The sequence below is a fragment of the Ostrea edulis genome, chromosome 2 (genome assembly GCF_947568905.1).
Source record: "Ostrea edulis chromosome 2, xbOstEdul1.1, whole genome shotgun sequence".
Taxonomy (NCBI): Eukaryota; Metazoa; Mollusca; class Bivalvia; order Ostreida; family Ostreidae; genus Ostrea; species Ostrea edulis.
Window position 1 is genome coordinate 328,425 of NC_079165.1, and position 26,603 is coordinate 355,027.

At 32.4% G+C, this 26,603-nt stretch overlaps 1 protein-coding gene across 1 annotated transcript in view; it reads right to left on the reverse strand.

The window, feature by feature from the left end:
- Positions 1–634: 634 nt before the first annotated feature.
- LOC125676396 (B-cell receptor CD22-like) overlaps positions 635–26,603 on the reverse strand; it is a 154,743-nt gene continuing 128,774 nt past the window's right edge. The window contains exons 10-11 of the mRNA XM_056157244.1: positions 4,878–5,152; positions 635–814 (exon numbers count right to left, since the gene is read on the reverse strand). Coding sequence (XP_056013219.1) covers positions 5,082–5,152 — 71 coding nt within the window. The 3' untranslated portion in view covers positions 635–814; positions 4,878–5,081. The remainder of the gene's footprint in view (positions 815–4,877; positions 5,153–26,603) is intronic.

The window sequence follows — 26,603 nt, forward strand, 5'->3', positions numbered from 1 at the left end:
GTAGAGAAAGTGGTGACAGCAAGGATAATTACTCCGACCACTTGATCAAGAGATAAGGCTCATGGCGAGTGTGACTGGTCGCCAGGGGATGTTTACTCGTCTTAGGCACCTGATCCCACTTTTGGTATATCCAGGATACCGTGTTTGCCCCATCCTCTTTCTCATATTCCTTATAGGAGATATGAGATTGATCACTGGTCCTTGTCTTCACCTTTCATGTATCTTGGGTAAATCACAGGAAATGATATCATTAACTATTCAAACTCAATCAATATCATTGCCTGTTGGGTCTATATGGGTTTAGGAATATTCTAAATTTGTCTTTAACTTTATGATATGCATGTCATGATATAAACACGAAATAAAAAGAACAAACGTATTGGCCATTACTATTTTTTACCAGGGTGTTGTAACCGCATTTTCTACGTCAACATAGAATATATGCTTCTTCGTATTAACATATTTATCATTTAATTATGGAGCATAAGCTTACTTTCCGGGAGGACATGAAAGGTGACAGTGTAGGTTTGGGATTGCTTTCCAGGAGTCGTTGCTGTGACAGTGTAAAATCCAAACTCCTCTTGACTCAGAGTCTCTTTGGTTATGCCTGTCTGGATTGTTGACATATTCACCGGTCTGGAATGTAGCTGGTGTTGCCCGGGTACTGATGTTGGATTGTCTGTCACATTCCTTTTAAAGTTCCATGAGAATGTCGGGAGAGGATAACCAATAAATTGTGTCGATACATTCAGTCCTTCGCCTGCCTTTATCCCTATGTCAATACTGGACCTTCCATCAGAAGGTCTTGGACTACCTAAATAAAAAAGTGAAGATTACGAAGTGCTATCAATCTCATATATGTCCCCTAAATGTTCCTCCATATCGTTGCTCCTCATGAAAATATTAACAGCTGTGAAGGGGAAACTTCAAACGTACTGTGCGACTACATATGCCAGACGTGGTGTAAATCAAATGTGAATTCTAAAAAAAAATCTAAAGAACTTTTAGTAAACTTGAAATCACAAAACTTTTCTTAAATCAACAACATCAAAACGCATGACTTTTCAATTCTTTACATGACCATTCCTCACAATAAATTAAATACTAGATTTTTTGACATCATAGAGAGTTGCTTCTTCAACAAAAATTGGAAGACGGAAATATTCCTAGCTAGTGATCAGTCATCCAAAAAAGATTACTTCGTTAATCGACACTCTGATTCCACGCACAAGTACTCTGAAGTTGAAACTAAAAAAAATATGCTAGAGTTCCTCATTGACAATATCTTCGTGGTCTTTGGTGATGAAATCTTCCCAGAGTCTGTTGCAATTCCCATGGACACAAATTGTGCTTCTTTGTTAGCTGACCTGTTTTATATTCCTATGAAGCCGAATATATTCAAAAACGTCTACATGACATTCGACATTAAGATATATCGAATATGTATCACCTATTAACAGTAACAATTTTCAGTCATATCTCGATTCAATATATCCCAGTGAACTAAAAATAAAGAAACCGCAAAGTCGCAAACTTCAGCTTCATACTTAAATATTTTATTGAAAATAGATATCAACGGCAAACTAACAAATCAAAATAATGACAAACGGGATGATTCCAACTTCTCCTTCGGCAATTTCCCATATTTATGTAGCAATATTTCATTATCATTTCATTATCACCTGCATATGGTGTATATATCTTTCAACTGACTCGATACGCAAAAGCTTGTTCTGGGTACGGTCATTTTGTTTTTAAATCAAAGCAGGCTACTGACAAACAAGTTGATGGTGCAGGGGTTCCAACATTCTCGTTTAAATTCAGCTTTTCGCAAATTCTATGGTCATTATAACGATTTAGTTTGCCAATACAACCAATCATTGGGTCAAATGCTGTCTGACGTGTTCAATGCCAATTATTAGACCGTTCTTGGCACACTGATCTTCACTACGGATAACTTCATTTACCTGATCAAGATATAGGGCTCATGGCCGGTGTAACGGTCGATCAGGGATAATTACTCCTCCACTGTACTTGCGTGTTTGGTAGTAATTTATCTGCCTGTCATTTATAAATAATATGCATACTTGCATGTTTTATAGTAAAACTTGAAATTCAAATTTGTTATTGCTTATTGGATTTATGAGATCATGGCGGGTGTGACCGGTCGACAAGAGATGCTTATTCCTCCTAGGCACCTGGACCCTTATTCACAAAATATCTTAGGACTAAGATGAAAAAAATAATTCTGTCTGATAATCAAATACCGATCACAAGATAATAAGTATGTATTCAACTTTTATAAACCATGGATGTACTTTACATATTAATTAAGAAAGTCTACAAGAAATGAAAAATAAGAAAATTACAGTGTTTGTAAATTTTGATCTTAGTTGTAAGATATTTTGCGAATAGGTGTCCAGATCCCACCTCTGGTGTATCCAGGGGTCCGTGTTTGCCCAACTATCTATTTTGTATTGCTTATAGGAGTTAAGAGATTGATCACTGTTTGTTATCTTCACCTTTCATTGGTAACTGTTCGTTATCTTCACTTTTTATACAAAATAAAATGTAGCTTCAAGCATCCGTTTCGAAATACAAACGTTTTATCAAGTTAAGGGGGGGGGGGGAATTGAAACGTTATATCTGACAAATATAAAACAGAGCAATATCCAATCAATGAAACTGCTTCAACGACACTCTATTCAGAAACAAGTGCTTCCAAAAGTCAATAACATATTTTTCTCTTGTATTAATACAGTACCCGCAACGTTATTCTTGACATTCCTATCGTGCTCTATCGTGCGTGTATCCTATCGTATCATGCGTGTATCCTATCCTATCGTGTATCAGGTTTTCCGTTTTCTATCGTGTTTTGCGTTTATCAGGTCTATCGTGTATCGTATTTTGCGTGTATCAGGTTTTCCGTTTATCGTGAAAATCGTTTATCGTGTAGCTTCGGAAACTATCGGGATCGTATATAAAATATAATGAAAAAGTACGATACTTTCCGAAACCTTTATTCGTTTTGTTAAAGAAGATATTTTTAGGAATCAAGGAAAGACGGTATATTTGAAGGAGAACATAAAGTTGTCGATTTTAAGGCATAAGAAGAGCTATTTGTCTGTCCAGAGAGAGTGAAAATTTATCACAATTTAATTCTAAGTAGTCTGGAAAGTAGGCAGTGGTCCGTCGAGAGAACCGAGGACAGTAAATCTGAAAGCTCCTTCATCTGAAGTTCATAAACATTAACACTAACAGAAAAATAGAAAGTTCCGAGTTGAAAGGGAAAATCAGTAAATTACATACATGTATATTTTGATAATGGTTCTTTTTCTTCCGATTTTTTCATCTGTATGTTACCTATATAGCAACTGCTGAACTTGTGCGCGTCCTTATATCTGATTTTGTGTATCAGCCGTGTTTTGACAGCTAGTATTCTCAGGGATATTGTATTTCACACATTTAGAAGATTGAGTTTAAAAGGGTGCAAGGGTGTTGTATCTCCCGAAATTCTGCTCAACTGGGCACGATTCCGCTGTCATCGTTGTTTTTTTTTTACTTGTACATGTACACATGTACCAATAGACGTACGTGTAGATACTGGAAATTTATCCTGGTTTTGATGATTATTTGAATTTTTTACACACTAAGCGTTTCAAAATTGCGAATTTAAAACAAGCCGGGTTTTGTTTATGTTTTTTAAACAGTTTATTTATGTTTTGTTAACAAAATATAAATTCAAATAAATATGTTCCAATTACTTACGACTATCAATTATCATTCATAGTGTTAAAATATCTAACAGGTGTAGTGCGGTTGATTTTTTTTAAAGCGGTCGTTATGAAAATAACTTGAGATGTTGAATGAGCCGTGAACTTAGAGCTTGATGCAAAATAACCCCCTCCTCGCTACACACACAATATTGCTTGGTTTTATTTCATATTCAAGGTAATATACATTAGCATAAGAGAGCTACTGAAGCATGATATCACTACATCATATTACATTTAGCTAATTTCCTGTATAATTTATATATTAAACATTAGGTGACAATATAAATTCTAGAATCATTGGCTGAGAAAATTCATATAGATATCAAATAATGAATTCAATGCCGTATATATATTAGTTTGTTTTTTTTTATTTTAGCTGTGATGGCATAAAAAAAATTAAAAAAAAAAAGACGTACGACCGTGGGTTAAAGAGTTTTTATGGTACAAAACCGATCAATGTTTTAAACAAATGTTACCGCGACAGGGATAGGTAACTAATAGTCATCCCGCGATGAGAACGCGGTTTTCCCGAGTTACCTATAGATTTTTCCCATCGCTAGAACGCGGAAAACAAGAAACCCGCGTTGTCCATAATGTAGGTATATACTGAGCATTGAAATCCTTCAATATTATTATCAACATTATGTAATTATGTTGTAGGTATCAAAATTTCGTTCTGTCTAAATCGTTTCTAAATTTACAACATTTCTATCAGGTTTTCCGTTTATCGTGAAGATCGTTTATCGTGTTTTGCGTTTATCAGGTCTATCGTGAAGATCGTTTATCAGGTTTTGCGTTTATCAGGTTTATCGTGTATCCTATCGTATCGTGCGTGTATCCTATCGTATCGTGCGTGTATCCTATCCTATCGTGCGGGTATCGTGTCCTATCGTTTATCATGTCAAGAACAACGTTGCGGGTACTGTAACGTACACTAGCTAAAATACTTCTTGTGATACAGGGTAAGCACATATAATCAGATATTTCATACATGTGTTCTCTTTTAGCTGATATTCTATAATTTTTGGTATAAACAGCATGATATTTGTAGTTCACTAATTTTCAATCATTATACTTTCATTATGCCAAACAGATACTCACAATAAACCTGAATTCTTTGTGTCGTTGATGATGTAGATCCATAGGAATTTGTGCTGTGACATACATAATTTGCAGTCTGATAACACTTGGCAGATGATTCTTGAAACGTTAGAGATTCTCTTGGTCCATCAGATGCTATTGATTCTCCAGTCTCTAAGTTTTGAATACTAATGGCAGAATAAGGATAACTGTCAACATTACATGTTATACTGAATGATGAAGACTCTTCATAAGTCTGGTCACCACTGGCTTGGAAGTCCCTATCTTAGGAAGGTCTACAAAAGTCATTCAATTCTTAATAGCATAGTATCATAAATATTATAAACAACATACAGTACTAATATGTAGCATTTTCTCAAAAATCCACGTGTTCTCTTTAAAGACAGAAGTTCCTTCTAACCATTATGTCAAAACAGAAATAAGACGTCGAATTAATTCATTATTAAGTAAAGATAACAGGTGGTCACCATTCTCATTAATCCTAATAATACAAAATTAAGAGAAATCCAAACTTGGACCCCTGGAGATACCAGATATTGGATTAAGTACATGCCTAGGAAAAGTGGTTAAGTATGGTTCCACGTAAAAATCAGGCAAAATCGCATTTTCGTGATAAGTCCATGTTCACGAAATGAACCCAAACTTAGCATACTAACTCACCGTAATATGTTTGGCAAATATACAAAGTAGTTTTGATTTATTTCGCCTTGTTCCAAAATTATGGACAGATAACTATGAACATGGAGAATTCACGCTTAGTGCAAATCTATACAAAACACTACTTGTAATCCCTTTGAAATCTAAAAACAGCAAAGCAGGTATGAAAATATATCATTATATAACATTAAACAAATAAAAAAGGCATGCTCTGAAATAAATATTTTTTTTTGAAAGTTTCAATATAACATTTTAAAACCTCTCTGAATGTTTCGATTTTAATGCAATTTCGGTTATCGTTCTTGAATTTAACCTCGATGATCGCTAGGGGCGCTGCTTTGTCAACACACTAAGTGCGCGGAGTATGGCGGATCCAAAACTGAATGCCGTGTAGGACAATATTCCGACAGAGTGTGAACTACCCTCAAGCCTCCTCTAAAGGAAACGAATATACTTACCTTCGGAGAGTGTCAGAAATACATTGATGTATATGTCGTCACTGAAGATAGAACGTGTGTGGAGGAGCCGACAACGAAGACCGAGCAACATATCTTATATGACATGTCACCAAGTCGGCGCATTCCGGTAATTTCAAATGGTGTGATTTACATATTTAATAAGTCAAAATTCGCAATATTTATTATTCATGTTATTACTACCATAAAAATCATAACGAATGTTGTATTATACAATGTAGCATTGTATGAGACGACTGTGTGCAGATGACACCCACTCCCTTGTTTCAAAAAGTCATACTTTCAACAGTTACGCTATATGTTTTAGGCCTAGGCTAGTCGACGGCATGTTTCATTTGTAATGGTCTGCAATAATAGCAGACATCTACGTATCCTCCACACAAACGCCTCTTGTCTCAGATAGAAATGTAGATTATGCCTAACTGAGGATCAGTAGGAGTAGGTATCATCTCAAAAGAGTGTGGTTTTATGTACTACATGTAGATTTCAGTCGAATTTGCATATAAAAATTTAAGACATGATATAACTTTGTGAGATGCAATGTTAAGTATATAATGTGATCATTCTCATTACAAGTCACAGATAGCTAAGTGGTTAGGTATCCGGATTAGCATGCCGTAGGTACCGGGTTCAAATCTCAGAATAGATGGGATTTTTTTTTCTTCAATTTATTTTATATACACATCATTGTTTTTTCCTTCAAGGTGTTCTATATAAACACACACAATTTTTTTAAATATTATTTCATATGCACAAAATCATTTCTTTTAGTGGTCACCATTCAGCTCTTGACAAATCGGAATTCATATTTTAAAAACATATGCAAACTATTAGACATATCAAAGAAAATATTTAGGGTCTGTAGTTTTTTTTAAAGAATTCCATTTTATTGTAAAACAATTCATAATGTTAATTATATCTTGACATTTTTATTAGATATCTATTATATTACTATTTGAAGTCTGCCTCAATCTGATATGGTCATGGGGACTGGTTAATGTATGGGTTCTTGAATTTATATTTCTAATAATAATATATAAATATAACAAAGATCAAGTCATTTAGCTAATGTATATTTCTTTAAAGTTTTCATACCAGCATCATGGAGTGTCATTACCATCACTACATGCATTGGAAACCTCTGTGGTAAATACATGTAGCACATATGTACCAATGAATCTAAAGTGTAAATGTTTTATAAACCTCAAACTTGGTAGAGCAGTATAATATTATATAATAATCCTGATATACAAGCACTATATGACCCCTTCTGATAATGAGGTCAAAGTCAACCAACCCCCAACCCACCATTTTAGGAAAATATTGGTCACTCAGAAACCAGACTCAAAACCTGATACAGCTGTTGCCCTGACTAGTACCCGAACCTACTTGTCACTGATTTAGAATATTTGGAACACCTTCTCAATGCCATATACAAGTTTCTTTAAGCATTTCTTGTTTTCAAAAGTTTTATATGCTGTTTTAGTATTTTATTCTTTCTAACTACATGTATAATTTAAAAATCAATGTGTACTATGACTACTAGGCTCTGAGTCGTGTACTTTATTGAAAGTTTTATGATATAAAATGTTCAAACATTCTCAAAAACTAGAGAAATATATATTATATACATGTATATAGAGGAGAGAAAAATAAGTAAATTCTTGTGTCCTGAAAATCAGTGTCTATCTTATTGTATTGTAGGTCTCTGCAAAACCCAAGGATATACTTAAAGTGGTAACAGGAGGAAAATCAATCAAACCAAGTGAAAGTACAATACACTATTACAAAAGGAAAGCAAAGGAGTCCATAAATTCAATGTTGAACATCAAGACAGTCTAAAATATTGAATCCAAACAAAATATCAAAACTCTATGAAGAAATAAATGACAAATTGTCAAATAAACATGAAAGCATTCTTATATATGGTGTTTTATTCAAATTATTTCAACTGAAATTCCTAATGTACCTAAATTCGAAAGGGAAACAACTTATGAAAAAATTAAACACCAATAGGTTGAATTGTGTAATGAAGTTGTGTTGACATGCAAAAATACATGTATAATGTGATGCATCATAGAATAGCTCAAATGGTCTATTTTATGCAATTATTGGGCTCTTCACCCACCCCTTTCTGGATGGAGAAGGTAAATACACGAGTCACAAAACCTCCATTCCCACCCTTATATTTTTTTCTGGATCTGCCTCCATTTTGTAAATATGTTCGTAACAAATATATTTCTGTGCTCATTTGTTCCTTTATCATGTTTATGCCTTGTTTGGGGTTACACTTTTTAAAAAGTATGATTTTGAAATAAAAATTTTAAGCTTCAAAGAACTCTTCCGCGTACATCTTTCAGTATACAGTTTATAAAGGATCTAAACTTACAAGTTGCAACCAGGGCCGTAAATTACATGGAGGCGGAGGAGGCAGCTGCCTCCTCCAACTTTTGAGCCAAACAAAATTAAAATTTAAAGTTCATTAGAATTTATGTTGTTTCCAATAACTAAGAACATGATACCTCCCTTAAAAAGCATTCCAAATCTTTCTTTTAGAATGAGTTAGTCAAGTAACATCTTAGAAGGCCCTAGAATCAAGGATTTTGCACGAAACGTGTTCAGTGTGCACAAAATGTGCTCAGCGCCTAATTTCCTGCCTCCTCCAAATTGAAGGTTAATTTACGGCCCTGTGCAACTGTTAAAAAATCTTATAGATAATGGAATGTATTGATGAAATAATTAAGAATTCATTTTCAATTCACTTTACAGACACTAATATCTACATGGATTATGTAAAACAGTTGTTTTGTCATCTGAAAGCAACCTGTAATCATACTTGGTAAAAGATAGTGCCATAGACATGATAAATGAGTCAACTTACATTTTTTAAACTACATTATTGAATTTTAAAACAATCCCATTTCTACATTACATGTATTTTCATAAAATTATATAAAGTCAATATAAACTGTCCAAATTTTACAATATTAATGACACAAATGTCTGCAGTTTCTGTTCTGATTTTTATTTTTTCCTGAACAAACATATATATTATACGACTGTAAAAACGTACATTTCACTAAAAGTTTTTGTTCCACTCTTACATAAGGAAATCAAGTGCTAAAAAGTTTTATTTTAAAATTTGAGCCATATCATGTTTCTAGAATTGTTAGCCAAAGTTTAAAATGTCCAGATGCTTTGTAATAAATGTATTAAATTTCATATTACACAGAGCAAAAATGAATTCAAAATGATTTTTCAAATAAAAGATATTTTCAATGAATTATTTAGGGTAAAACACAAAAGTTGATAAATTATGTCTTAATGTTTTATCATAGGATTCCCTTGAACATGTTCAATGTATTTTCAGTAGTGTTTTTTTTTTAAAGATATACGTTTTTAAAGAACATGGGCATTCATTCTCTTTATACTTGGCACTAAAATGCCAATCTCTTGTTATTCGAGCAACCTACAACGTACGTCGTTGACCAGCCTCACAAGAGTTGTTGATAGGTGAATTTCAAAATGAAAAACAATTGCCAACCAAGCATTTTTTCTTTAATCTGTTAATTACCCACTATTCGAGCAACCTACAACGTACGTCGTTGACCAGCCTCACAAGAGTTGTTGATAGGTGAATTTCAAAATGAAAAACAATTGCCAACCAAGCATTTTTTCTTTAATCTGTTAATTACCCACAAACTCACAACTATCCAGCCAAAAATACTTGCAAGTTAAACTCTCCATTCAGTGCAAAATATCCTATAAAGACCGGTCTAATAAGTTGTTTACAAAAACCTGAGGAAATCTGAAAGAAATGGGTTAATAATAAACGGACTTTCGATCCCGACCCAAAATGCTATGCATCGTTTCTTGCATTTACATCTATAGACATATCATTATGGTATGTAAACACATAAAGAAGATCATTTTAGATATTTATAAATATGATAATTACTAGAACATGACAAAAAAGTGTGCTTGTTGAATAGTTTGTAAGTAGAAGAAAATTTAAAAACATGAAAATATATTATTTTCCCGCCATTTTTCACAATCTTCATATATTTTTTTCCGACTACAGTAAAAACTTTCAAAAAAAATATTGAGTAAAAATTATTCAATAGCATGTACTTCATCCGTCTAATTATAAAACTTTTTTGAAAGTGTTTGCTGTTTCGAGAAAAATGGTCTTAAAGTTGGAATGTTTTTCCGTTAGAAAATCCTTTCGTTAACTACAGGAACGGTTACCATGGTAACACATAACAAATACTCACTATGACAACAGAAATTCGTAAACAGTAGCGCCTTCTTCTTCATTTTATATAAGCCATTTGAAAATGTATGATCTTTTCATTTAACAAAACCTTTAAGAATACATAGCATTTGTATGAGTCAATTTTGGTCAAAACATGGGTATTCTATTTTTAGTAACACAGCTCTGAGAAGGTGCGTCATATGAAAAAAATATTATCACCGAATGATTTCCTATAAACAATGTTACTATATATATAAGTATCGGCTCGATCCCTGACGGTCGACTTATCACCCTCTGCCTGATTTTTACATGGAACCATACTAAAATGATTAATTTCCATGTTTCAAGTGTGTATTCATGAGAATTAAAGTAATTCTACCCTCCTGTGATGTCAAAAATAGCATCAAGTGGCTGAAAATTGTAAAACCGTCTACAATTTCACTTACCACAGCCACTTTTACCGGTGGAGCTAATTACCCAAAAAGGATGTTAGGACCTATAACGATCTAGAGATTTAAATATTAATTTATTTAATAGTACGTATATTATACTAATAACAATTCTTTCTATAGATATAAATGTCTTATTATTTGTATCATTTGTATTTGTATCCAAATCACATTAACACAGATGTTTGAGGATTTAAAATAATGATGTTAACTTGGGAATTAGTGACAAGGTCATTTTGGCTGTATAAAGTAAAAGTGCAGACGTTTTACAGTGTTCAGTCCCTTGGAACCATCAATTTTAATTTAAAAACTATTTTATTATGAATAACATAAGAAGGATTAGGCAGCAGGCAATGCCTATCTAAGCCTTCTCCTTAAATGACTTCGGTGTATGAATTAGCATAAGGAATTCAACTTAGGAACGATATTTAATGCTGCAGATTTTATGTAATAGCTTGGTGCATTGCTCAAACATTTTGTTTAGTCATATAGTGCCAGGGCCAAGGTAAAATTTGATCAAAACTTATACACATTTTTTCGAATTCATCTCCCCAGATATTGGAAAGTCTACAGAATTCGGGATGAACTTTAGTAGCAAAGTAGATTGATTATATATGAATATATCATGATACAGATAAAAGATTTGAAGGTCACGAACCTGGAAACCCTGAATGTGAATACTATACTGAATCATTACTCAACGTCATTCCTTTTGCTGGCCAAGACAACTGTTTGTCTAACTTTTTCCCATGTGATTTGCAGTTATTTGGTGTAAACCATAAGTCTGCAGAACACGCCCTTTAATACGTGAGAGCGATGCGTAGCGGTGATCTACAGAGAGCTTCAGCAATACAAGTCGCTGAATCTGCCCTAGATGCGAAAACAATTGGGAAACACGTCTTGCCGTCACCCAGTTTTTCGTTAAACCAAATCCAGATTATGACAGAAATTATAGAGGCCAAAACTGAACAAGTTCCGGTTATCGCCGATTCTCTCAAAACCCCCCAAAAAGAATTATGTGTTTGTTGAGTCTACATATGATGATTTCTGGGCTTCTGGGCTGGACAAGGATGCTACCATTCACACGTGCGCTGAAGCTTAGCCAGGCACCAACAAACTTGGCTGCATTCTCTCAGAAATTGCCTCACGTCTCCGTCAACTCCCAAATCGTCCTCAGTCTCTTCAAACTACCCCAATAGAGAAAACCAGATCTCAACAAATAAATCTCGAACAGAATATCCCTAGAGATAGAACCAGATCTAAACAAGTGACTCTCACACAGACTACCCCAAGATGAAGAGTGTCGTCTCGGGAACCAAAACGGCATCTCCTAAAGGAAATGCATTTGACTCTAAAAATCGCGGCGGAAAGGGCTAATTTCACCCTAACCTTTTGTGCTCGCATAAGATCCAAACCCTTAACTCGGACTTCAAATGGACAATGTCTTTGTTTCTGTTTAGGTAAATAGAAATGTTTTTCTTTAGTATGATTTTTGTTTGTTTGAAACATGGACAACCTTAAATTTGTGTCTGTTAATGCAAGAGGTTTAAATACCAAAGAAAAGCGTTTAAAATATTATAATTGGTTAAAACATTCAAAAATAGATATTGCCTTTTTACAGGAAACGCATTTCATTGAAGAAAAAGAATCGTTGTATAATTTTTCATGGTATGGAAAAGCTATACACTGCTTTTCTGATTCCACATTTAGCAGAGGTTTTTCTATACTGACTAAATATTGATTAGACATTAATATCCTTAATATTTACAGATCAAACGACGGACGAAAATTATTAATCAACGTGAAATTGAACGACATAGAATCTACTTTAGTTAATATATATACACCAAATAGTGAAACATGTAGAATCCAATTTTTCAAAAGATTAAGAACTTTCATTAATAATTACTCGAACATTTCATCCAATATTATTATATGTGGGAACTTCAACTGTAAAATAGATAATTGTACAGATAAAAGTTCTAAAGTATTAAATGACATAATATTTCAGTTAAATATTGTCGATTTATGGACAAGTAAACATGATAAAACAGATGGTTTCACGTGGTGTGATGCTTCTAACATACTCAAAAGTAGAATCGATTTTGTATTCATTAAAACTTTTCTAAATAAATGCAGATCTCCCATGTTACGGAAAATTCCAGGAACTCATTCTAATAGAACCAGAACGTCTGACCACAAAGCAATTGCGAATATTTGTCAGTTCTTTCCCCTATTTCAAACATAGGTGGCGCAAGACTCGTTGACTTCCGATTTATATAATATTTATGAGAGAGTGCAAGGTTTTTGTTGTGCAAACAAGGATGGGGGTAGACTTCCCGAGAAATTAAGCTTTTAAAAAATTACAATTGGTTCATTGTCATCAAATGTGACAGTGACAACAATAGTTTTAGTTCCACGCAGCGTCGTGCGCTAGAACACCAGTCTTCAGTTCAGTCCGACTTCGCAGATGACGACTTTGTTGCAGAAAGTATTTACGGTGGGGTAAACATTTGCTCTGTAGATCGGAATATTCTGCATTTATGTTTTATGCTGAAATTTTATCTATCCTTTGTGATACAATCATTAATGATCTTATGATTCTATGGCTCGAATAGCTCTCTCTCTCTCTCAGTCTCCCCCCCCCCTCCCCTCTTCGCCGTCACTCGATATGACGACGGGACTGTAATGAAGGGAAGGCTATAATCAGACTGTAACTGTAAAACTTTGAATATTCCTAGATCTTGTTTTCGTTTTTGATGACTGGATTTCAAGTTAATTTCAACACTTTACTTTCATTGTTAATTTTGTTATAATGCAAAAAGTGTTGTAAAATATTGTTTGAATTTCAGGGAAAACGAGTCTGGATTCTTCAATACATGTATATGACATTAATCAAAATAAGCGATGAAATTGTCAAACTTTCATACCTTATCAAAGTTTGCATTATCATAGTTATTTTGTCATCTCATGTTGATCAACTGACCCACGGAAGTACAGTCCAATACGTCAAAGAAATGAACACCAGTTTTTGCCTATTTTAACTGTTGACGCAAATGAGAAGAAAAATGCATCTCAACAGATTAAGATATTTCTGGAATTTTTAGAATTAAAGTTTGAATCATATTTACTTTTATCAAAATTAAATGCAAATTCATAAAGCTATAAATTTATCCAAGTGAAGTAAATACAAATTTCGCTGTCATGGATACAATGTTGTGTTTATAATAAAAGTCATACATAGGCCTATTGTTCATTGTGGTTTTTATTATAAGAAACCATTGCATTACATTTTCAATATTCACTTGTAACTTCTATTCTGAAGTATGAACATTCAAATTGAAAAGTGTGCTACTTTTGTTAAGTGGTGTATTTTAGAATAAATCATTCATATCATGAACCGTCATGGTACATATAAGCATGGTAGATCCTTATACATGAAAGTAAACACGGGTCAAATTATGTAGACCTATATCAGTTTCCTGCAACACTATGGCCAAACGTCATTTGGATACAACCATTCCTATGCAGTCAGGATACATGCAGTCGTGCTTTTAACGCAGAGTACAATCAATTCGTAGTATATCAACCACAGTACATGTATATGGATGGAGACATGAATTTAGAAGTTGAAAGAAAGCTTGAACTTCTGTATTAAACTTGCAATCTAAATCGTAATATTCAATTAAAATGTAGAAACTCGAAATTTTGAATCATTATTGTATAAATAGCGTATGGGGTAGTAAAATTTATTTGACCTGCCAATTTTTGAGCTATCGCTTGTCCTATGGACTGTAATAAAAAAAAGTCTTTTTACCTACCGTAACGTCATCTCGTATCAATTCATTCATGTATGTGATATAAGTTAAAATACTCAAATAAACTGTTAAATATGAAGTTGAGGGTTATGATACATGTACTCTATTATCTATATACTATATCTTCTCTATTGTGAATTTTATTTTATAAAGAGAATTTATACATATACATTCACTATTACTACATATTTTAACTGCTTAATAATATAAATTCAGAGATATATGGATAATTGATATTATTAATCCGAGAGAGAGAGAGAGAGAGAGAGAGAGATAGATAGAGAGAGAGAGAGAGAGAGAGAGAGAGAGAGAGAGAGAGAGGGGGGGGGGGTCTGCATCTTATTGTTTTAAAAATATGCAATTCAACAACTTATAAAGAATTATGATGTATTGTATATTCAACCTAAAGTACTGTTTAAGCATGTAAACTTAATCACGAATTAGTTTATAGTGAAAACGGTCAATGTGTATTGAATGTCGTTATTAATCGATGTGACAGAGAAAATTCGATTTAAGCTGAAACTCTCAACGTGATCTCCTTTCCGACCAGAGAGTCTTGCATTGCGTTTTCTACGTTCGTCTCTAAGCGCAGTGAGGTCCCACGAACCGTAATCCGCCATTGTTACTAAATATTCAACAACTTTCTAATCTAAACGTGTCCTTCCGACGCTCTCTTATAATTGAGGTTAGAAACGCCTTGGACGTCAACGGATCGTGCCCCACCTGTAATCAAGGGCGAGTAATTTGAAGTTTTATTTGCCATTAGATTTGATCTTAATATACACGATAACAAGAGAGGAACAGGTTACTGGAAATTAAATACTCCCTACTTAAAAAGTAGCGAATATAAAAACCAAATTGTAAATATTATACAAAATATAAAAAAAACCTCACAAGGAACAAACACGCAAAAATGGGAAAATTTAAAACATAAAATTAAGCTACTTTCTATACATTTTTCAATCAAAAAAATCTTAAGAATACAATTTCAAACATTGAAAAAGAAATAAATGAAATAGAATCTCCCCCACATCTTCAAATTGATATGAATAAAAAAAAATCTTGAAGTCGCAATTAAATGACTTGTATGATAAAAAAGCAAAAGGGGCTCAAATTAGGTCACGAGCTAAGTGGATTGACAAACGAGAAAAAACACCAAGTATTTTTTAAGTCTAAAAAAAAGCACCAATCACAGAATGTTATTAATGAACTACAGAACGAACGAAAAGAAACTTTAACTACTGATGGAGATATTTTGGGTGAAATGTGTAATTTTTATGAAAATCTGTATGATACTAAAAATATAAATTCTTCTGACATTCAGAGTTATTTAAATAATAGCAATATTAAATGTTTATCTGAGGGTGCGAGAAATAATTGTGACCAATTTCCAACTTTAGATGAATGTCGAAAAGCTGTTATGAGTATGAAAGACAATAAATCGCCAGGTCTAGACGGTTTACCAACTGAATTTTATCAATGCTTTTGGGATCAGTTATCGGAACTTCGTTTTTTGGAATGCCTGAAGAATTGTTTTTATCAAATGAAATGTCTTTTTCCCAACGACTTGCTGTCATATCATTAATTCACAAAAAAGAGAGAAATTCCTATTAAAAAATTGCAGACCCATTAGCCTTGCAAATACAAACTTCAAGATAATTGCATTCATATTTGCTCGTCGTTTACAAAACGTTATCGATGATTACATAATTAACGAACATACAGCATATATAAAAGGAAGATTTATAGGAAGCAACACACAATTAATATTAGATATTTTTGATTACTGGGAAAACAATAATCAATAGGGCTTATTATTATTTCTCGACTTTGAGAAAGCATTCGATTCAGTTGAGTGGAATTTTCTATTCAAAACTCTAGAAACATTTAATTTTGGAACTAATTTTATTAAATGGATTAAAATACTTTATAAAATCCTATCTTCCGTTTAAAAAATAATGGCTGGATCTCTAGAACATGCCAGATGCACAGGGGAATTAGACAAGGCTGTCCAATTTCCGCAATTTTATACCGATTTGTTGCAGAAATTATATCGGATAAGATAAAATCAAATAATTCAATTCACGGTTTTGAAAATAAAAACTTAGAAAATGTAATTAAAAATATTCAAAATGCAGACGACATGACACTGGCTTTAAGTGATACCGATTCTCTAAAACATGCAATAAAAACCGTTAAGAGTTTCTGTGAATTAGCAGGGTCAAAAATAAATTTCACAAAAACAGAATGTAGTTTACTCGGAAACCTGAGAAACCAGTTTGAAACAGCAGAGGGAATAAAGGTAACTAAGAAAGCCATACAATGTGTAGGTATTTATATAGGTCAAGATAAGATTGAATGTTACAATAAAAACTGAATGAAAATATATCACGAAATTGAAATGTTATTTGAATCATGGAAAAGAAAACTATCATTATTTGGAAAATGTACAATCATTAACTCATTGGCTTTATCAAAATTGACTAATGTTGCAAGCATTTTAGAATTACCCGATCCTAAGTTTATAAAAGACATCAATAGGTTGATATATAATTTTTATGGAATAAAAAAGATGAATCAAAAGGAACACATTGATAGGGGATATTAAGATGGAGGGATAGGTGTAGTCGATATAGAGTCTAAACTTAAAGCCCTAAAAGCCATGTGGATTCCACGCGTTATTACAAGTAATCATATCATTAACAAATATGCAAAAAGTTTTAGCAAAACTTTAAATCTTGACATTGATTATTTAGCTAAGACTTCTGAAACATCAGCTAACAATTATGGCATTCCTAAAACTTTTCCAGTGTTTTATAAACAGGTGTTTTCTTGCTTCAACCTTTCACAAATGAAACTCTTAACTCCACTGAAAAATTCCTTCTACAGGAAATCTATATTGATTTAATATCAAATTTGCATTTGACCATATTGGTCAAATGCAAATTTTCTCATCAAAGGTAAATCAATATGCTTTGATGATTGGATAAAAAGTGGAATGTTATATGTTAAATACATTTTTTAATGAGGATGGGTTATTAGAATCAGGTAAACACATTTATGATTGTCCAACTAAGAAAACGAACTGGCTATGCGAGTATAAGATGATAAGACATATTTTTTTTTTTAAATTGAACTAAAATTCCCTTCATTAAAACCAAAAATATTGATAAAAATTTATGTTTACAACATAAAACTAAAATTTTCTACTCTACTTTGATAAAGCATAAATTCCAAAAATCCTCTCTTACAAAGTTAAGTGGAGAGTTCCGAATAACAGATAAAAAGGAATGGGAATCAATATTTTTATTGAAAGTTAAATACATTGAAGACAAATCTTTAGCAGAGTTTAAGAGGGTGTCCATTATGATATCAGGCAGAGGTCGGCACATGCTATCTCTCAGATTTTCATGAAACTTTGTGCACAGGTTCCTACTGACCCCAATATGAAATTTGCCAAATAAAAAATTTCTATCATGTTTAGTTTGGGTTCGACATGGAAAAACAACTTTGAGATAATTTTCGGTGCAAAAAGGTCACGAAATATTGGAAAAAAGTGCTATGTTTGAACAGCTCTAAAATGTCATATAACTAAAAAATAGAGAAAAGCAATATTTTATATGTTAGATATACACTATATGCAATAACTAAGAGGGTTTTTGTGTGTATATTCATCCAATGAATGAATTTATTAATTGTTAAAATTGCACATATTTCACACCAATATATTTTACAAAATAATGATCAAAATATAAGATCTCACAAAACCCAATACAATGTCTCAAAAGAAATAAATTATGTATAACCAGAAACTTGAAGAGGTGTATTTCAAGTTACAAAAATAAATTCAGTGGGAAAAGCAAGGTTTGATGGTGAAAAGTTGAACTGAAATTTCAAAATTTTCAATAAGTGCAAAAAGGTCAACTACTTAAATGAAGATTGTTGAACTACATAAATAGAAATAAATATGACGTAGATATAACAAATCAATGATTAAATGATTAAAATTCAAGAAAAATTACTAGAACATATGAACATTCAGAAATAAATTTCATGTCTTTGTATACATTCTATATAATAAAGGCAAAAAAAAAATGCCTATGTAATTCATTGTATAAAATTTTATAATGTTGATTTTTAGAGGTCATTTCTGACACAGGATTTGAGATAATAGTCAATTAATTAATACACATATATGAAGTTAAAATTATCAGTAAATCAAATTTTAATAAATTGCCTATCATGAAGAATCTAAAATCATTCACTCACATTACAAACTTGACATTGGCAGATCCCGAGGGGGTTGGGGGGAGGGGTAGAAAACACCCTCTCCTTTTCTCTGGGACATCTAGATAGTTATTTAGCATTAACCAGAAATTTTTTGACTCTCTTGTAAAGCATTTCCCTTTGCATTCATGAAATATCATGCCATATTCCATTTTCTGCCTACATCAGATTGGCTGACTTACTTTAATGCATGTTTACTCTGATGTTGAATATATATTGACCACTTCCAGATACACAAAATGTTTGTTGAATTTTACCCAGTGACAGAAAATGTTCATAAAGTATCTTCAACTGATGCATAAAAGGTTACATGTAACTAGCAATCAATAATAAACATATTTACTTTATCAATTCATTGGATATGACCTAATGCAGATTTTAGATCATTTTTCTGGACCCCCCCCCCTTTCAAATCACTGGATCTGTCTGTTTAACAAATGACAATAAACAAATCATGTCTTAATGCCTGGTACTTAGTAGCATGGTTTGCAAAGTAAGAGCTAGTACATATTTCTGACATTTGTTACAAACAAACTTTTCCCCTAGAAATTATGAAAATTGGCACTGAATTTATATTGATACATGTATATTAACAATTGATACATTTCACAGTATGGAATCTTATTTTGCCACCCCACCACTCTTCTAATTTATGTCTAATGCCATAGCAGTGTTTCTTTTGAATATTGGTTCACAAACAGGAATAAAATTTGTCACTTCAAAAATTGAAATATGCTGCAACCATAGAGTTAAAGTAGTGGTCATCATTTGATTATCTTTGTCAGCTGCAAAGTGTTTCTGTGAAATAACTGTCAACATATCTAAATTGAAGTGGAGCTATGAGTTCTGCAATTCCCCTTATAACTTCACAAGTCTTTTGTCTGTAGTAATTCTGTGTTCTCTCCAAAGCCTCTTCCTATCTTGGACTCAGCTGAGATCTAAATAACAACAGTTGTGTAAATTAATGGAAATAAAACGATGAACATGTTTAAATAGCACTGTAAGCAATGCACTAAGAAAGTCAAGATCATAGGTTTGATATAGTCACAAGGTCAAAGGTCATGATATAAAATAAATTCTGGTCATTAGGCATTTCATGTGAAACAAACTAACCCAATACCTTATCCCTCAAGATATAACAAATCTGGTAATAATGAATGTTTTTCAAAAGTAGGTCAACATGGTCAAAGTCAGAAGTTCAAGAGTAAAGCTCTTTTCATTAGTAATCTATAATATGTGAAATCTATATCAAAGCCCAATCCAAAGTGGCTGAGAAACTATATACCAATTTAAAGTTTTTGAAAATCATGCTATTTTAAAGACTAAGGTCAGGTACTAAATTAAAAGTCTGGTAATAAAGAATATACACATTTTGTATATCTTTATGTAAAATATCAATATAATAAAATCTGGGTTAAACTTCAAAACCAAGGTCACAATATCAAACAGCATGGTATCAAATGAAAGTTCTTGCCATAAGATATCTAAATACTAAACATAAAAGGCTAGACTACCTTATATATAGTTCAGGAGAATTGTCTACTGTAGGTTATATTTTGTTAAAAGTAGGCCAAACACAAAAGTAAAAAAAAAATTGATATCAAAAGAAATGTCTTATTATAAGGAATAAAAATATGAAATATGAGAGCCTTATTACTAACATGAACAAGTTCCAGACAGACATTGCGCCCCCACCCACCCCTAAATTGAAAGGATTTAGTGTGGCCCTGCTAACCTTGAAAAGAATTTGTTTTAATTTCCTGCATATTCCCACATCATACTTTGATCTCCTCCATACCCTAATTCTTTAGCCTCTGAATTGAACAAAATAAAATTTACACTACCTGAAGATCCTTGCTTATGAATATGACTAATCATTGACATACTCTTCTTGAGAAGAGGATTGTTAAAGATGTTTCCTTATATTATCCCTTATAAAACTTTGACCCCCTATTATAGCCTCATCCTACACCCAGGTCATGAATTGAAGTAACTTCAATCTACACAACCTGGGAATGCTTGCATATTTTCATTACATTAAACGACCTCATCCTATTTTTGCCTTTTCTTGATTATCTCCCTTCAAAGGGGGCATGACCTTTCATTTAAACGAAAATGAATCTCATTCAATTGGGTCAGTGGTTCTGGAGAAGATGAAAATGGGAAAAATTATTACCACAATGATGACAACAGAATCCAGACAAATATTTATGAGAAAAGCTCTCTTGAGCCTTCAGCTCAGGTGAGCTAAAAAAAAACAAACTATATATTCATTGATTCAAAAATTAAACCACATTCTGATTTCAAAACATCACCTCTGACTTATATATATATATATATATATATATATATATATATATATATACAAGCTAGTATTTGAAATTATCTAAACAAGAATTGTCTGAAGAGAGTTTAAAACTTGTCGAGTGGGTTAAAATCTTTGATAACAGTCATGAATTAAAAATGCATGTATGTGTTGTGTGTGGCATGGTGACATCACATAAAACTTCAATATGAAGGGTCAAGGTCGTAAGGTAAAAATGTTACTATCATATGACATGAAGGAACACACATTTCTGAAATATCCAACCCCCATCTCTAACCATACTTATGTTATTGTCAAAGTTAAAGTTTTTATATTCTACATGTATGTCTGTCAAGTGAGTCAAAACAAAAGGATTGTGACATCATAACATTGGATGCCTTTGGTCAGGATTTGTCTCAAGAAATATACATGTCAAATGTGGAATTAAGCTCTTATCTGTAATAGTTCTAAACTTACATAATTTATGAATTATGACAAGGTCAGATGTACCATGTTCTGAATTTAAAATCTTTTGATTGAAATAAATAAATATACTCACTGATACAGTCTGATAATTGGCTTGCAGTAGGGGTGATTTGACTATAATTATTTTCCAAATCTGTAATGAAATGGGCGTTGTATTCATTATCAAGCTTTGGTAATTGGTATATACATGTATGTCACACTAATACACTTTAGTACCTGTGTGCATGCAAATAAATCATCAGATTTTGTGTCACGTTAAACCATCTGAATTTTATAATCCATTCAGCTTAAATTTAGAGAAATTAATGATATACATCAACCTGTAACACACACCCCACCCCCACCCACATAATGGTTCTTATAGTTGCATAATTACATGAATAAATATATATCATTATTTTTTTTATATTTGTTATTCGGTTTTTGTCACATACATACATGTACATATACTACCCTCTCACACTGATTCATTCATCCTTTAATAGTTATTAAATCTAGGAATCCAAAAAACAAACACATGTGAAAAGTAGCTAGTAAAAAAAAAATCAGTCAAAAATAATCTGATATAATTTTAATATATATTATTTTTTATGCATGCATGCTGATATGTACATAGCTTGCAGGACAATAAACACTTTTCACCACTTTCATCTTGTTTTTGTGTGATTCTATTGTTTCTTAATTCAATGATTTGTGGATAAACATTGTGTTGTAGTGCAGATTTTAAAAATCCCTACATTAACAACAACAACAACCCCCTCCCCACACCGATTGATTTAATGTTGTTTTTACTGTGGGGATTTATCATTTTAATCATTATTATTTTAAAAAGAATCATTTCATCAAATGAATTGTTTGCATTGACACATCATGAGAACTTGCATCAAAATTGTCTAGCAATCAAAGACAGTTTTCAAAGAAAAATAACAGAGAAAATTCGACATTTATACTTACCACTTCCAACGGGAACAAATATTTCCCTTGAAACATTGAAGTTTACTGCTCTGTCTGCTTTACACTTTCCTTTGTGTAGTAGATAACAACAATTGGTGGTGGTTGCCTCCAGTAAATCCCCAAAGAATCGCAATGACCTCGGCATACTAGTAAGCATCTGCACCGTGCACGATAGTTTCAACAGTTAAACTTTTACGTCGAATTCGAAGTAGATCTACCCCGATCTGTACAGCAGGGGGTCAATCTCGGATGAATATTACACGTAGTTCCAACTTTAAAATATCTTGAATATCCACTTATGTCTTTTGAACAATTATTAAGGGTTGACAAGTCCCTAAAATAAGGACCACTCCTAGAAAAACTTCACGTTTCTATCACTTGTCAGCCATATATGTTTACCCACGAAACTTTAATAAGGTCCGGGCTGAATATTTATTTTTCACCATCAAATTAAAAAAAAAATTAATTCCACGTTTACACTTGATAAAAAAATCGAGATAAGTGAAAAATGTTCTAAATAAATACTGTTTTCTTCGAAAATTACAATTTATGCAAGTTTCGGATCATTTTACATTTTTTACGCCAAGGGAGGTAACTCAAATTACTGGCTTTTTGGCTACTTCTGTCAGTAAATGCTCAACAACAGCATTGTTTCCCAGCAATTTTATTGTTTCATCTTAATTATTAAGGAATTTCCTTCAAATATTGTTTATACTTTCTGGACAAATTTTATTGTATTGGGTATTATTTAACTTTACAAAATGATCATTTTCTATAGATTATATAGTGTCCTCGAATTTATGAAATAGGCCAAGTTTTGGCATCTAACAATGTTTTTTTGTGAAATTCACTTTACATACGATAAAATTGGCGTATGACCTTAACTTTTATTGGGTATGAATAAAATTTTGGGGAATTGCATGTGCCAGCCGTATTATAGCTACTGCCTGATATCTCCGTGGACGGCCTCTTAATTATAAACTAATACACAACTTATTAAGTAATAATCTCCTTATTAGCAAATGGAACAACACTGTAACAAATAAGTGTAAACTGTGTAGAAATGAAATCGAAAAAAACCAAAAAAAACCCACCTTTTTGATTGTATTAATGTACGACATATATGGAAGGTCGCAAGTACCTGTATTAATTTCACAGTTACTTGGAAACATATTGCTGTTGGGTTTTATTTAGATAAGACTGAGTTGATAAAGATATATAACTAGTTTCTTTCTTTTATTGCATTTAGAATTTATAAATGTAAGATGTATTGTAGAGTTGTACAGGTTGATGAGACAAGCGATTTTGTTATTCGTTCCATCAAGGAATACTTTAAATCGCACTGTCAAGTTCTCAGGTTTTTATATAAAACAAAAGAACAGAAACTTTTACAAAATTTTGTATCCAATCTATAGTTATACTATGAAATTCTTTATATCAAAATGTTTAACATATAACATTTAAACATTTTTACTACTGATATTATATATATGCACGCATATGTATGCATACATGTGTATATCTGTGTTTAATATATACTTGTGTTATATCTGAAGCCACTATTCAGAGGGTCCTGTCCTCTAATAGAGCTCCCCAATGAGTCGGATATAAACTAAGGTGATATATGTGGACTCATTTTGACAGCGTGGCGTTTTTGAAAAAAAAACACCAACAACTTATCTTTATTATACACACACTGCCAAATATGTTTCTTATGCAGTATTATTCCATCACTTGAAATTATGTTGATGTAAATTGATAACTACATTTATTTGACATATACTGTATGTATTTTGATTTCATGGTAAAATAATAAACATATCTTATACACATCGTATCTTATACACGTATTTCATTTGTTTTGTATATTTGTATATGTTTTGTTTTGTTTCATGAATAAAAATCTTGAAACTTCAAAAAAAAAAAGAATACAGATAAAATTGTATGCCAATTGTTTTTTTGTTTTTTTTTACATCGGCGAACTTGGGTACCCTTTATTTAGAATTCAATACCTTTACTCTTTAATAGTAAATTCGAGCCCAATCGATATGATTGTCTGTGAGTTAAATCGAGTAATCTGTAGTAAACACTAATTTGTAAACAACGACGTAACAATTAGTATAAACATGTCAGTCATAATAGAATGTTTGGCAAACACGAACTCCTGGATATATCAGAGGTGAAATCAGGCAGCTAGGAGGAGTAAGCATACCCTGTCGACCGGCCACATCCGCCGTTAACCCTATATCTTGATAAGATAAACGGAGTTATCCGTAGTCAACCTTAGTTTGCCAAGAACAGCCCAACAATAGGCATGGAACACGTCAGATAGTAATTGATCCAATGATAGGTTATATTAAGAAACAATACCGTGAGAACGACCATATCATTTGCGAAATGTTGGCTTGAAACCAGATTGTTGAAATCCCTGTAATATCAACTTGTTTGTCAGTAGCCTGCCTCAATTTAAAAACTAATAAAACGCAGAAGAAGCTCTTACGTATCGAATCATTTGAGAGATATAAACACCTTATACAAGTGTAGAATACACAGGAAAATACAGACAATGTGCTACTTGAAATACATATCTCCATTATCAAGACGGAGAGTCCAAGGACATATTTCTGTACAAATACTGTAAGTATGGGTGTTTTCTAATACTGAAACTATTCAATGTTAAGCATTACGTTTAGATTGACTGATGTTTGAAAATTGTTGGTTTACCTATTTTTTTCAAAGTCTGGAAACATAACAAATTCGTTTTCTCTATATGCTCTTAGACGTTTGTAAAATAGTGAAGGGTCTCACCTAATGAGAAACTAATATTTCTAACTGTTGTTTCTTAAGCTGAGTGAGACTTTTCTTATTATTTTAGAATAGCAAATATATTTTAGCTGTAAAATTAGTACTTTTCTGACTCTGAAAACATTATTATCAAAATATCTGCATAATAGTAATGTGTATTTGTCATAGAAGAGAATTGTCGCCATGTTTTTAATTCTAACTTTGATTTTAACATATACCATTTTTAATTTCATGTTACGCTGTACCTACTAATTTTTCAATTTACATCCTTTTTTATGGCATACTTAATTTTATGTCACATTATCAGATTTAAGGGCCTCCGTGGCCGAGTTGTTAGAGCATCGCGCTCAAAATCACACGGCCTCTTACCTCTGTGGGCGCGGGATCTAATCCTGCTCGCGCCGGTAAGTGAGAAAGTTTCCCAGTTTACTTTCGGAAGGTCGGTGGTCTCTTCACAGGTACATTGTATCTCTTCCACCAATAAAAACTGGGCGCCACCAGATAACTGAAACATTGTTGAGTGTGGCGGAAAACATCAATCAATAAATAAAGCATTATCAGATTTCATTTCCCATGGCCATTTGCTTTCTTTTTATTCATTCTCGCATCCTTGATTATACTATATATGACATTCTATATTCAATCTCGCCGTTAGGTTTTTGCATTTGTTACATTTCAAATTTTAACTCGAGTTTTACAACCTGACATTCTTAATTTTACCTAGATTCAATTTATCGTTTCATTTTTGTTTATCTTACAGTTACTAGTGTCAATATCTAGGTTGTTCGAATGATGACCATTGAATATATTTAGATATCAACATGTTTCTTGTCTATGTCTTCAGATAAATTATAAAGTTTACAGTTATCTTGGATTATCAACATTGGACAGTTCAGAGGTAAAATTCATGAATATCAAGTGATGCATTTATATAAACAAGAAATATCTCCCCTTTTTGATTAATAGATTTAGTTGTTTTTTTTTTGTCACGGCATCATGTCCTCCCTACGTTAATGTTAACTTCGTTCCGATTCCATTTAAAATTTTACGTTAAATCAATCTTGGACACAATTGGCTGTATGAAATAAATCAAAATATCTGGCAGTTTACATACAACTGTTTGTGTTCTATGAAAGAATCCAGGAAATGAATTCGGGACATTTGGATTGATGGTCAGGTGCTTTATGATCTCTGATTAAATAAAACGATATTAAAACAACGCAATTGAATTGTT